We start from the raw sequence: 11,473 nt of genomic DNA, 5'->3' as shown, positions 1-11,473 counted from the left end.
CGACCCAAGCTCCCAGACTCTCCTTTTTTTCTTTCTTTCTTTATTTTTCAGCACCTCTGAGTGGAGGCCAGGCGGGCTGGAAGCAGGTATCTGGGATTTATTTGTCTTCTATAATTGAAACTTTGTAGCCTTGAGTGGAGGCAACGGCTGGCCAGGGCCGGCGGGAAGCTTGGCTTCCTCCATCACTGGGGCAACCCAAGCCTCCTGCTGGTTCCAGCTCCGTGGCTGCCGGCTGCCATCTTGGTTGGGTTAATTTGCATAGTCGCTCTGATTGGCTGGTGGGCATGGCCTGTGGGGGCGTAGCGGAGGTGTGGTCAATTTGCATGTTTCTCTTTTAATAGATATGATGATATCCTATTTTAGTGCAAACCACATGGATAATTTATCTTTTTCAGCATCTAGCTAAGATTATACATGTACTTAAAAACTCACTGATCCTCATGAAAACACAACTTTGTCTTTCTGAGAATCTTAACAAATTTGGTATTCTCTTATATCTTTCGTTCTGAGAATGAAGCAACTGAGTCAAAAGTATTTAAACAACCTGCTTGTAGTTACACACCTAAACAAGACAAACCATTTTCTTCTTCCCATATCTACTGATTTCCTTTCTTGATTGCTCCTCAATTTCTTTCACAACCTTCTTCTTCCCTAAGTGCCTTAAATAAGAACTTCTCTAGAGTCTGTCTTTGGTTCTCCTCTCTTCCCAAACTACACAATCTCACTAGATAATTCCACAGCTTTAATTTCCAAGATACTCCAATGACTCCCAACTTGAATCTCCATCTGGGATCACACTTCTAAGGACAGATCTACATACCCTACTGTGTACTGGAAATCTCAACATGATTGTCCCATGTAACACCCTCAACATAGCCAAAGGTGGATTTCTGCCCCCACCTCCCACATTCCCTAGCTTGAGAAATAGTACCATTATCCACCCACTGAGTCACTTGAAACAGAAATCTGAGCATTCCCCTTACCTTCCAAGTCTACCACATTCAGTTACTAAATTCTAGAGATCACATCCCTGAATCTCTCTTGAATCTGACCTATTCTTTTCTCAGAAAACCAGATTATCCTCTTTTTTTCTCAATCTTCCAGTTATTTCTGAGATCTTTCCCATTTTTCCCCAATTTTCTGCCATTGGCTCAGTCTGCCTCTCATTTCCTGCCACCTTGAGCTCCACTGATTCTTCCCCACCCGAGCCTCTCAATTCCTAATCTGTCAACTCTCATGAGTTTCTTCACTTAGTTTCAAGTACATAACAACATGACTGCGCTTGGACTCTATCTCTACTTAGAACTATACTAGCTTTTGATCTTCAACTCCCTTCTGATCATGATCTTCATCTGGCCAAGTTACTATTGGTCCACCCATGCTCTTTAATTTCTCAATCTCTACCTAGTCTCATACTCCTGCACTTTTCTACGCCTCATTTACTCCCATAATCTTGATCCCATGGTTCAGACATCTCAATGACCTTATCATTAGTACAGGATATTCTTCCACCAACCTTATGCCTGGACAACCATCAGCTTGGATATGCTCCATCATCATCTTTTCTCTTGCTCAAGAACTGAGCATAAAGGTAAAAATAATAAAATAAACTAATAAAGTATATCTTTTCCAAATTTTTTAAGTATGGATCACTTTTATAACTAAAACTAGAGGCCTGGTGCATGAATTTGTGCACCAGTTTGGACTCTATCTCTACTTAGAACTATACTAGCTTTTGATCTTCAACTCCCTTCTGATCATGATCTTCATCTGGCCAAGTTACTATTGGTCCACCCATGCTCTTTAATTTCTCAATCTCTACCTAGTCTCATACTCCTGCACTTTTCTACGCCTCATTTACTCCCATAATCTTGATCCCATGGTTCAGACATCTCAATGACCTTATCATTAGTACAGGATATTCTTCCACCAACCTTATGCCTGGACAACCATCAGCTTGGATATGCTCCATCATCATCTTTTCTCTTGCTCAAGAACTGAGCATAAAGGTAAAAATAATAAAATAAACTAATAAAGTATATCTTTTCCAAATTTTTTAAGTATGGATCACTTTTATAACTAAAACTAGAGGCCTGGTGCATGAATTTGTGCACCAGTGGGGTCCCTCAGCCTGGCCTGCAGGATTGAGCCGAAATCGGCTCTCTGACATCCCCTGAAAGGTCCCAGATAATGAGAGGGTGCAGCCCAGGCTGAGAAACCCCACCAGCGCACAATCGGGGCCGGGGAGGGATGCGGGAAGTTGGCCAGCGAGGGGCTCCAGGGCGTGTCTGGCCCATCTTGCTCAGTCCTGATCGGCCAGACCCCAGCAGCAAGCTAACCTACCGGTCGGAGCATCTGCCCCCTGGTGGTCAGTGCACGTCACAGCGAGCAGTTGAGCAGCCTTAGCATATCATTAGCATATTATACTTTAATTGGTTGAACGGATGACTGGACGGCATATTAGGCTTTTATTATATAGGATAACAATAATAAGAAAAAGAATTTAAAACAGAGATTAAGGAAATAAAACTCTGGGCATTAAAGTTAGACTTCTTACAGCTAAGAAGATATTACAAGTTTATAAGCACATGTAAGAAATACTACCTGGATATTCAGAAGTAAATCAAAAAGTTTATGTGACTATCCAAATATATCTTTTCAAATACTAAAGTCTAAGCATGAAAACCCAAAGTCCTATTTCAGTTAATAGTTTAACTGTCTTTAAAAGATTAGATGTAAAAAAATTGTTTAGAGAAGGAACTGATATACCTGGAGTCTGTACAACAGCATGCAAATTCTTTTCTTGAAGTTGTTGAATTTTTTCATTCTTAGCTTTGCTCTCTTTCTCCAAAAGTTTGAGTTTATGAACATACTGGTTATTCAGAAATTTCAGATCAGCTGTTTCACGTGTACTTTCCTTCAATGTAGTTTTCAACTCTTAAAAGATTCAAAGACTATTTTACAGATCAAGAAATCTATGAAGTTCTTCCACTTCACAAAATACAAAAAGTCCCCAATTTGAAAGGCTCTACCTAATTCTTTTTTTTTTTTTAAATATATTTTATTGAATTTTTACAGAGAGGAAGGGAGAGGGATAGAGAGCTAGAAACATCTATGAGAGAGAAACATCGATCAGCTGCCTCCTGCATACCCCCTACTGGGGATGTGCCCACAACCAAGGTACATGCCCTTGACCAGAATCGAACCTGGGACCCTTGAATCCGCAGGCCGACGCTCTATCCACTGAGCCAAACGGGTTCAGCTCTACCTAATTCTTATGCATGGTTTGTTTGAAAGCCTACTACCTTTTCTACTATTAACAAAACTGCAAATAAGTCATGAAGCACAAGAGGGAATCATATTTTTCTTCTGCTGTAATATTCACCATGGCTTTTGACCCTGCAAATTGGATATCAAACTAAGAAATTATTAATTCATGCCAGGTTTTGGACAGGGCTTTCAAGTGAATGTATGAGTTTATAGCAGTGGTTCTCAACCTTCTGGCCCTTTAAATACAGTTCCTCAAGTTGTGATCCAACCATAAAATTATTTTCGTTGCTACTTCATAACTGTAATGTTGCTACTGTTATGAATCGTAATGTAAATATCTGATATGCAGGATGGTCTTAGGCAAGCCCTGTGAAAGGGTCATTCTACCGCAAAAGGGGTCGCGACCCACAGATTGAGAACCGCTGGTTTATAGTAATAGAGCCATATAATTACTCTTTGCCTAGTACTTTTGAAATCATTTTATTGTACCTTCTAGCTCAAAAATGGAGTATTAAAGAATCAGAATGATGTATTGCTTTTAATTTACTTTAATCCTCTTAATTTCAGTATAGGAAAAACAAAAGTTGTTTCAAGAGCATTCCCTCAGTTCCAGCAGTTAACCTTTTCTCTAGCAATTGTAAATGTAAAAATTTAATCCAGTTATAGTATAGACAAATACAGATATGGAATGAAAATTTATTTTACTTCTCAGGAACTCTTCAACAAACTCTACAGAATTTCAAGAGCTGTTACAAGAGGACCTCCACATTGTCTAATTAATAGTTTTAAAATTAGACTAGCCTTTCCTACACATAAAATGAAAGGGGGCAAAAATATGGCATTAAAAGAAAAAAATCACAAAATTTTACCTTTAATGTGTTGGGCCGATTGTTCTCTCAGTTTCATTAATTCCAGGTATAATTCATTATTTTCCCTGCTCAATTTTGCATTTTCAAGTTTGTAAGGTTCCAAAACAAAATCAAAATTGGCACTTTCTTTTTCAGCTTTCACAGCAGATAATTTTGATTTCCTAAGACTTTCTGTTGTATGAACCAGGTCACTAGAATTAAAGAAGAGAAAATGTAAATACAAGGAAACATTCTATTAACTTTCTAATAACTCAAAATCTATCTAAAAATAGGGTAATATGCAAATTGGTCGGGACACTGTCACACTAACGACCGATCAGCAGGCTGTGTGCTCAGCAGGCGCAGGTGGGTGGGGACTTGCAGCATTGGGGATGCGACGGCGGCTGCCCTTTGCCCAGGGCTGGCCCCGCCGATGGCTTCTGTGAGGGCCCGAAGCTCAGGCAATGAGGGCCAGGCGAGGCTCAGGCAAGCCGCAGTGGCTTCGAAGGCTGAGGCTCAGGCAGCCTCACAGCTGGCAGTGGCAGCAGCAGAGGCGTGATGGGCGCATCGCCTTCCCCGATCGCTGGATCGCCTCCTGCATAGGGAGGCCAGAGGCAGCAGCAGCGAGGGGGTGATCAGAGCAGTGTCTTTCCCTGATCAGCCGGGGTCGCCTCCGGCAGAGGGAGGCTAGACTTCGGCTTAGGCCCACTCCCCTGAGGGCTCCCGGACTGTGAGAAGGGGCAGGCCGGGCTGACGGATCCCCAGGCCTCTAGTATAATTATAAAAGGCTTAAATATGTTAAATGCCAAGTGAATTCAAATATAAAAACAAACACTTAGGAGTCTTTCAAGGTTATTATGAAGTATTAATAAATTTCTCAAAACAAGATTAAGTTATAAATTATAATAATAAAAGCATAATATGCTAATTAGACCAGATGAAGTGGGGGCTGCGAGGGAAGCCTGGGTCCCAGGTGCCTGCCAGTGGCCAGAGGGAAGCCCAGGTTCCGGGTACCAAAGGGAAGCCGATACTGGCAGCCAGGAGAAAGGTCTACTCTTGCACGAATTCGTGCATCAGGCCTCAGTCCTATATAATAAAAGCCTAATATGCTAAGTGTCTGACTGTTAATTCGACCATTTGACCAGTCACTATGATGTGCACTGACCAGGGTAAGACCTCCAACCGGTAGGTTACCTTGCTGCTGGAGTCCAGCCGATTGGGACTGGGCCCTCCTGCGGTCCCTCCCTGGCCCGTATATGCACAGCTGGGGTCCCTCGGCCTGGCCTGCACCCTCTCGCAATCCAGGACCCCTCAGGGGATGTTGAAGAGCTGGTTCAGCCTGATCCCCACAGGCCAGGGCGAGGGACCCCATTGGTGCACGAACTTGTGCACCGGGCCTCTAATATACACATAATTAGAATTATCTTTGAATCTCCCCTCTTGCTCATTCTCCCAAGCCCAATTAGTCACCTGATCCTGTGGAATCTGTGAAACTTACTTGTTTTTTCAGCAAATATTTATTGAGTACCTGCTACATGCTAAGTGCAAGGTATACAATAAATAAGATTCAGTTCCTTACCTCAAAGAACATAGACTAGTGGAATATTTACTCCCAATAATACTTATTGAGCAGGGAAAGCAATAAAGAACCCACTGTCATGGAGCTTATATTCTACTGACAGTTTGTCAGAAAGTTATACTACTACTAGAGGCCCTATGCATGAAAATTTGTGCAAGAGTAGGCCTTCCTTCCCCTGGCTGCCAGCACCGGCTTCCCTCTGGCACCCAGGACCCAGGCTTCCCTCCTCCAGCCACCGGCAGGCACCCGGGACCCAGGCCTGCTTCCCTCTGGCCGCCCGCAGGCAGCCGGGACCTGGGCTGGCTTCCCTCTGGCACCGGCTTTGTCAGGAAGGACGTTCGGAATGATGTCTGGAAGACATCCGGTCTAATTAGCATATTATCCTTTTATTATTATAGATGTGATAAACTCAACAAATACTTCAGTGCCAATTATGTATTCAGCCTGTCCTAAGTATAGTCTCTGGTCTCCTAGGTATAGAGTTTGAATTCTAAAGCTAAGTCAAATGGAAGTTTCCAGTAATGATAAGTAGTTAAGGTGGCATGTAAGAGACATGATAGAGTCCAGCAGACTATATAGCTAACTAAGCACAAGGGCAAGGGGACAGAGAGAGGAGAGAGAGACTTTACAGGCAGATAGAACAGCATATGGAGAGACCATGGGTGAGAGTGTACATATGTTTAGGGAGCTTCAAGTGGTTCAATACATGGGAAATGAAGCTGTGGGGCTAGATGAGGAAGGGTTTTGAAGGCCATACTAAAGACCACAAAATATTTTTCATCCATTCTCTCCATCATCATCTCTTATAGTCCTTCTGCAGCGATTTTCAACCTTTGTCGTCGCATGGCACACATAACTAATTACTAAAATTCTGCGGCACACCATAAAAACACTGGCCGACCTGACCAAAAAGAAGGCATAATTTTGATTTATTCACACTATTTTTATGTTGGCTGTTGTCATTTTTTATTTGACAATCTAAGGGAAAAGAGATCAGTGCCCCTGACTAAATAGTTAGGTATTGCATGTCTTAAAAATTCTTGTGGCACACCAGTGTGCATGCCATGGCACACCCATCGAAAATCGCTGTCCTATTGCAAAAGCTCCCAAAGCTATTTCCCTGCCCCAGGCTCAAACCACAGTAATAGACCTCATGTGGAAAAGAAAATCACAAAGGATCCTTCAGTTAAGGTAATACCTAACAGCTAAAGAATTACCACATATAAGGTAATATGTAACAGCTAAAGAAATGACCACATTATTAATGTAACAGTAAAGACCAGTGAGGCCGACATAGAACTCCCAATTATATCAGAAAACCACATTAAAAAGTCTGTAATTCTATCCAAAGGGAAAACCGTCAAAAATGTTTACTTTAGACAGTATAGTGCAGCGGTTTTCAACCTGTGAGTCTCGACCCCTTTGGGGGTCGAACGACCCTTTCACAGGGGTCACCTAAGACCATCGGAAAACACATATATAATTACATATTGTTTTTGTGATTAATCACTATGCTTTAATTATGTTCAATTTGTAACAATGAAATTGGGGGTCACCACAACATGAGGAACTGTATTAAAGGGTCGTGGCATTAGGAAGATTGAGAACCACTGGTATAGTGTGAATGGTGACTCCTGGAGTTCTACAATATGGAGACCCTGAATTCATGATGGAGAAGCAGGATCTGTAACAAATAGATGTGCTTTGGATGATTTAAGGGCTTTTAAAAAATCTACCCATTTCTGTACTGTAGCATGAAGTTCAATCAAACCAAATCAATGAAATTAAGGATTATACAGGTTTAAAAATGTATTTTCATCTTTACCTGAAAAGTTTTTCTACCAAGGGTAAACACTCCACTGTCAGAGTCTGGCGGTATCCCAACTGATCCAATCTTTTTCTAATATTAATATACTTTCTTTCTGCAGCTGTAGTCATCTTGTCTTCCAAAACTAGTTTTATTCACTTCCAAAAATTAAAGTCCTAAAAGAGTGAAACATCATTATATTATTATAGTTACTATTATTGTTTCATGATAAGAAAATATTCCTTTTAATTGGAAACAATTCTTTTTCCTCTTTAGATAGGCAGACTTCTGCAATATTTAGATTGACTTAAGTAGAATGCTTATGATATTCTTGTTGCTGCATTAAAATGAGTATCTGGCCCAGGCTGTGTGGCTCAGGGTTGAGCGTCAACCTATGAACCAGGAGGTCATGGTTCAATTCCGGTCAGGACATATGCTCAGGTTGTGGAATCAACCCCAGTATGGGGCATGCAAGATGCAGCCAATCAATGATTCTCTCTCCCTCTCCTTTTCTCTCTGAAATCGATAAAAATATTTTTTAAAAATGAGTATCTGTTCATAAACCTCTGTGTAAAAAGTGAAAATCAATAAAGCTTCTAGAAGAAAAAAAAAAGAATATTTTCCTGAGCCAGAGGTAGGAAGAAAATCCTTAGAGAAGACTATTTAAAAAGCACTAAATATAAAAGAAAAACTTGAAAAACTGTACTTCACCAAATTAAAAATGTCTGCTCATTAAAATATTCCATGAAGAAAACAAAAAGGCAAAGTGGGAGAAAATATTCATAATATCTAAAAAGGATTTTTATAAGGAATATATAAAGAACTCTTGCAATTCAACTCTTAATAAAGACAAATAACCTATAAAAGAATGGGTTAGAGTTTAATAGGCACCTTGCAGAAGATATCTGAATGAAATAATCCCATGAAAAGGTGCTTAAGAGCATTAGTTATCAGAGAAATGCCAGGTATACTGGTTGATAATGCAGACTTTTTTTCAATAGATAAAGTTAGACATATGTTGATATATATGCGATTTGATATGTATGCTATTTTGTTGTATTGACAGGAAGCTTCAAAACTTCGTATGTCAAATTTGCTGAAGGTGTTAAAATCAAAGATATTTTTACACTTAAAAATGTCGAATTTCGTGCCAAAAAAAGAGTATTTGTGGGAAGTTTTAATTCATTACTTTATTTTGAAGAAAAGTGCTGCTGAAAGTTATCGTATACTTCGGGAAGCTTATGGTGAACATGCTCCATCTCAAGATACTTGTGAACGCTGGTTTAAATGTTTTAAAAGTGATGATTTCGATGTGAAAGACAAAGAACATCCAGGTCAACTGAAAAAGTTTGAAGACAAACAATTTCAAGCATTATTGGATGAAGATGCATGTCAAACTCAAAAACAACTTGCAGAAACATTAAATGTTGCTCAGCAAACAATTTCCAGTCGTTTACAAGCAAGAGGAAACATTTTAAAGGAAGAAAAATGGGTGCCACATCAACTGAACGAAAGACAAATGGAAAACCGAAAAGTCATAAGTAAAATGTTTCAATGGCACGAAAGAAAGTCTTTTTTGCATCGAATTGTGACTGGCGATGAAAAGTGGATTTATTTTGAAAATCCCAAACCCACAAAATCATGGGTTGATCCAGATCAACCATCAACATCGACTGCAAGGCCAAATCGCTTCGGAAAGAAGACAATGCTCTGCATTTGGTGGGATCAGGAAGGTGTGGTGTATTATCAGGTGAAACCATTAATACTGATCGCTACCGACAACAAATAATCAATTTGAATCACGCTTTGATCGTAAAAAGACCAGAATGGGTCAGAAGACATGGCAAAGTAATTTTGCTTTAAGATAACGCACCATCACTTCAAAACCAGTTAAAGACACGTTAAAAGATCTTGCCTGGGAAGTATTAACCCACCCGCTGTATTCACCAGACCTTGCTCCTTCAGATACCACTTGTTCAGATCGATGGCACACACACTTCCTGAGCAGCACTTCAAAATGTACGAAGAAATGGAAAATTGGGTCTCTGGATGGTTTGCCTCAAAACAAGAAAAGTTCTATTGGGACAGTATCCACAAATTACCTGAAAGATTATAGCTAGCATAGAACATTACTTTGAATAAAGCACTTTTGATGTTTCTCTTGAAATTATCGTGTTTTCTTTTATTACAAAATCTGCATTATTAACCGATACACCTGGTACAAATTAAAACCACAATGAGGTACAATTTCACCCATACTAGAATGGCTAGATTAAAAGGTTGTCGAGGATTTGGAGCAACAAGACGGTGGTTCTCAACCTTGGCTGCACATTAGAATCACCTGGGAATCTTTTTAAAATCCTGATTTCTGGGCCTCATCCTCCGGAAATTCTGTTTCTTTGTTACTAATGTTGTGGCCCCACCCCATAACAAAGAAACAGAATTTCCGGAGGATGAGGCCCAGAAATTGGGATTTTAAAAAGATTCCCAGGTGATTCTAATGTGCAGCCAAGGTTAAGAACCACTGAACTAGAATCTTTACACTGTTGACTAGAGTATAAAATCACTGTGGAAAATATGTGGCAATTTCTTATAAAGTTAAACATACTTCTACTCTATAACTCCGTAATCTTATTCCTAGGAATTTACTAGAGGAAATGAAAATAAGCAACTTACAAAGAGACTCTACAAGAATATTCATGGCAGCTTTATTCATAATAGCCCCGGAATGGAACAAACTATATATTCTTCAACAGCAGGATAAACTGTGATATATTTATACAATGTAGTACTACCCAAAAATAAAAGAGAAGGAACTACAGATACATATCAACCACAGACATGAATTTGAATAACATTATTTGAGCAATAGAAGCCACCCACGTATATTGCATAATTCCATTTATATAAAGTTCAAAAACAGGTAAAATTAAACTATGTGGACAGAAATTAGAACAGCAGTTGCCTGGGGCCATGTGAATGGGAGGAGACTGACCCAAAGGGTCAAGAAGGAACTTTCTGGGGTGATGAAAATATATTGATTGGGGTAGTGGTTACACGAGTGTACACATTTATCAAAGCTTTTCATTTAAGTTCTCCTAAGATCTGTGCGTTTCACCATGTAAATTTTACTTTGATAATAAAAATAAACACGTCTCTATACACGCTTTTATCCTTCTTTTAAAATATTTATGGACCTATTCTCTATCAGTCTGCCCTAAAATGTAGTTATTAAAAGATCACTTCTTTAGAAACTTTGCTCTTTTCTAACCTTTGCCAGGAAAATATAGTCCTAATACTCTAACCAGAGGTTCTCAACCTGTGGGTCGCGACCCCTGAAAATACATCCTGCATATCAGATATTTACATTACGGTTCATAACAGTAGCAAAATTACAGTTATGAAGTAGCAACGAAAATAATTTTATGGTTGGGGGTCACCACAACATGAGGAACTGTATTAAAGGGTCGCGGCATTAGGGAGGTTGAGAACTGCTTTACAGCGCTCCTGTGCTTCGCCATTTACCAACAGTGACATCTCACAAGTACCGGGTCCGCAGAGGAGGCAGCGGGTCCGCAGAGGAGACAGCGGCGCTCTATTCCAGGATGAGCCAAGGCCGCGCCCCAGAGGGACTTTCCGACCCTCGGGTCCCAGCGCAGGTGGCAGCGGGGGCCCTGGAGTCCTGGTCCGCCCTGGCTGCACCTCCACTCGCCCATCATGCCCATCACAGGCACCTCCTCCATTACTCCATCCGCAGGCCTTTCCTGCTGAGAGGTGTCCCTTTGGGCTTCCTAGTTCCTTCCACAGAAGGGACCTGACACGCAGGGCGTTTTAGAGGAACTCCTGGAGACACCAGAAATACACCTGTCAGACCAGGACCGTCCTCTCCGTCTGGTACCAACTGTGGTTACCTTACCGAGAAAGAATACTTCCTTACATCCCGGAAAGGGAGGGGGAGGGAGGGGGAAA

General features: G+C 40.6%; 1 protein-coding gene across 3 annotated transcripts in view; it reads right to left on the bottom strand.

Moving 5' to 3' along the window:
* Window positions 1-9,477, bottom strand: part of CEP135 (centrosomal protein 135kDa) — a 75,634-nt gene extending 66,157 nt beyond the window's left edge. For 2 of the 3 annotated variants that reach the window (XM_005877170.2, XM_014548494.1), the window contains exons 1-4: window positions 9,439-9,477; window positions 7,523-7,680; window positions 4,140-4,330; window positions 2,770-2,937 (exon numbers count right to left, since the gene is read on the bottom strand). In XM_005877170.2, coding sequence (XP_005877232.1) covers window positions 2,770-2,937; window positions 4,140-4,330; window positions 7,523-7,635 — 472 coding nt within the window. In that variant the 5' untranslated portion in view covers window positions 7,636-7,680; window positions 9,439-9,477. The remainder of the gene's footprint in view (window positions 1-2,769; window positions 2,938-4,139; window positions 4,331-7,522; window positions 7,681-9,438) is intronic. The other variant, XM_014548495.1, reaches the window with a different exon arrangement.
* Window positions 9,478-11,473: the final 1,996 nt, after the last annotated feature.

This window comes from Myotis brandtii, unplaced genomic scaffold, assembly GCF_000412655.1.
Source record: "Myotis brandtii unplaced genomic scaffold, ASM41265v1 scaffold51, whole genome shotgun sequence".
In the NCBI taxonomy this organism is placed as follows: domain Eukaryota; kingdom Metazoa; phylum Chordata; class Mammalia; order Chiroptera; family Vespertilionidae; genus Myotis; species Myotis brandtii.
This window is presented reverse-complemented; position numbering and strand designations above follow the sequence as displayed.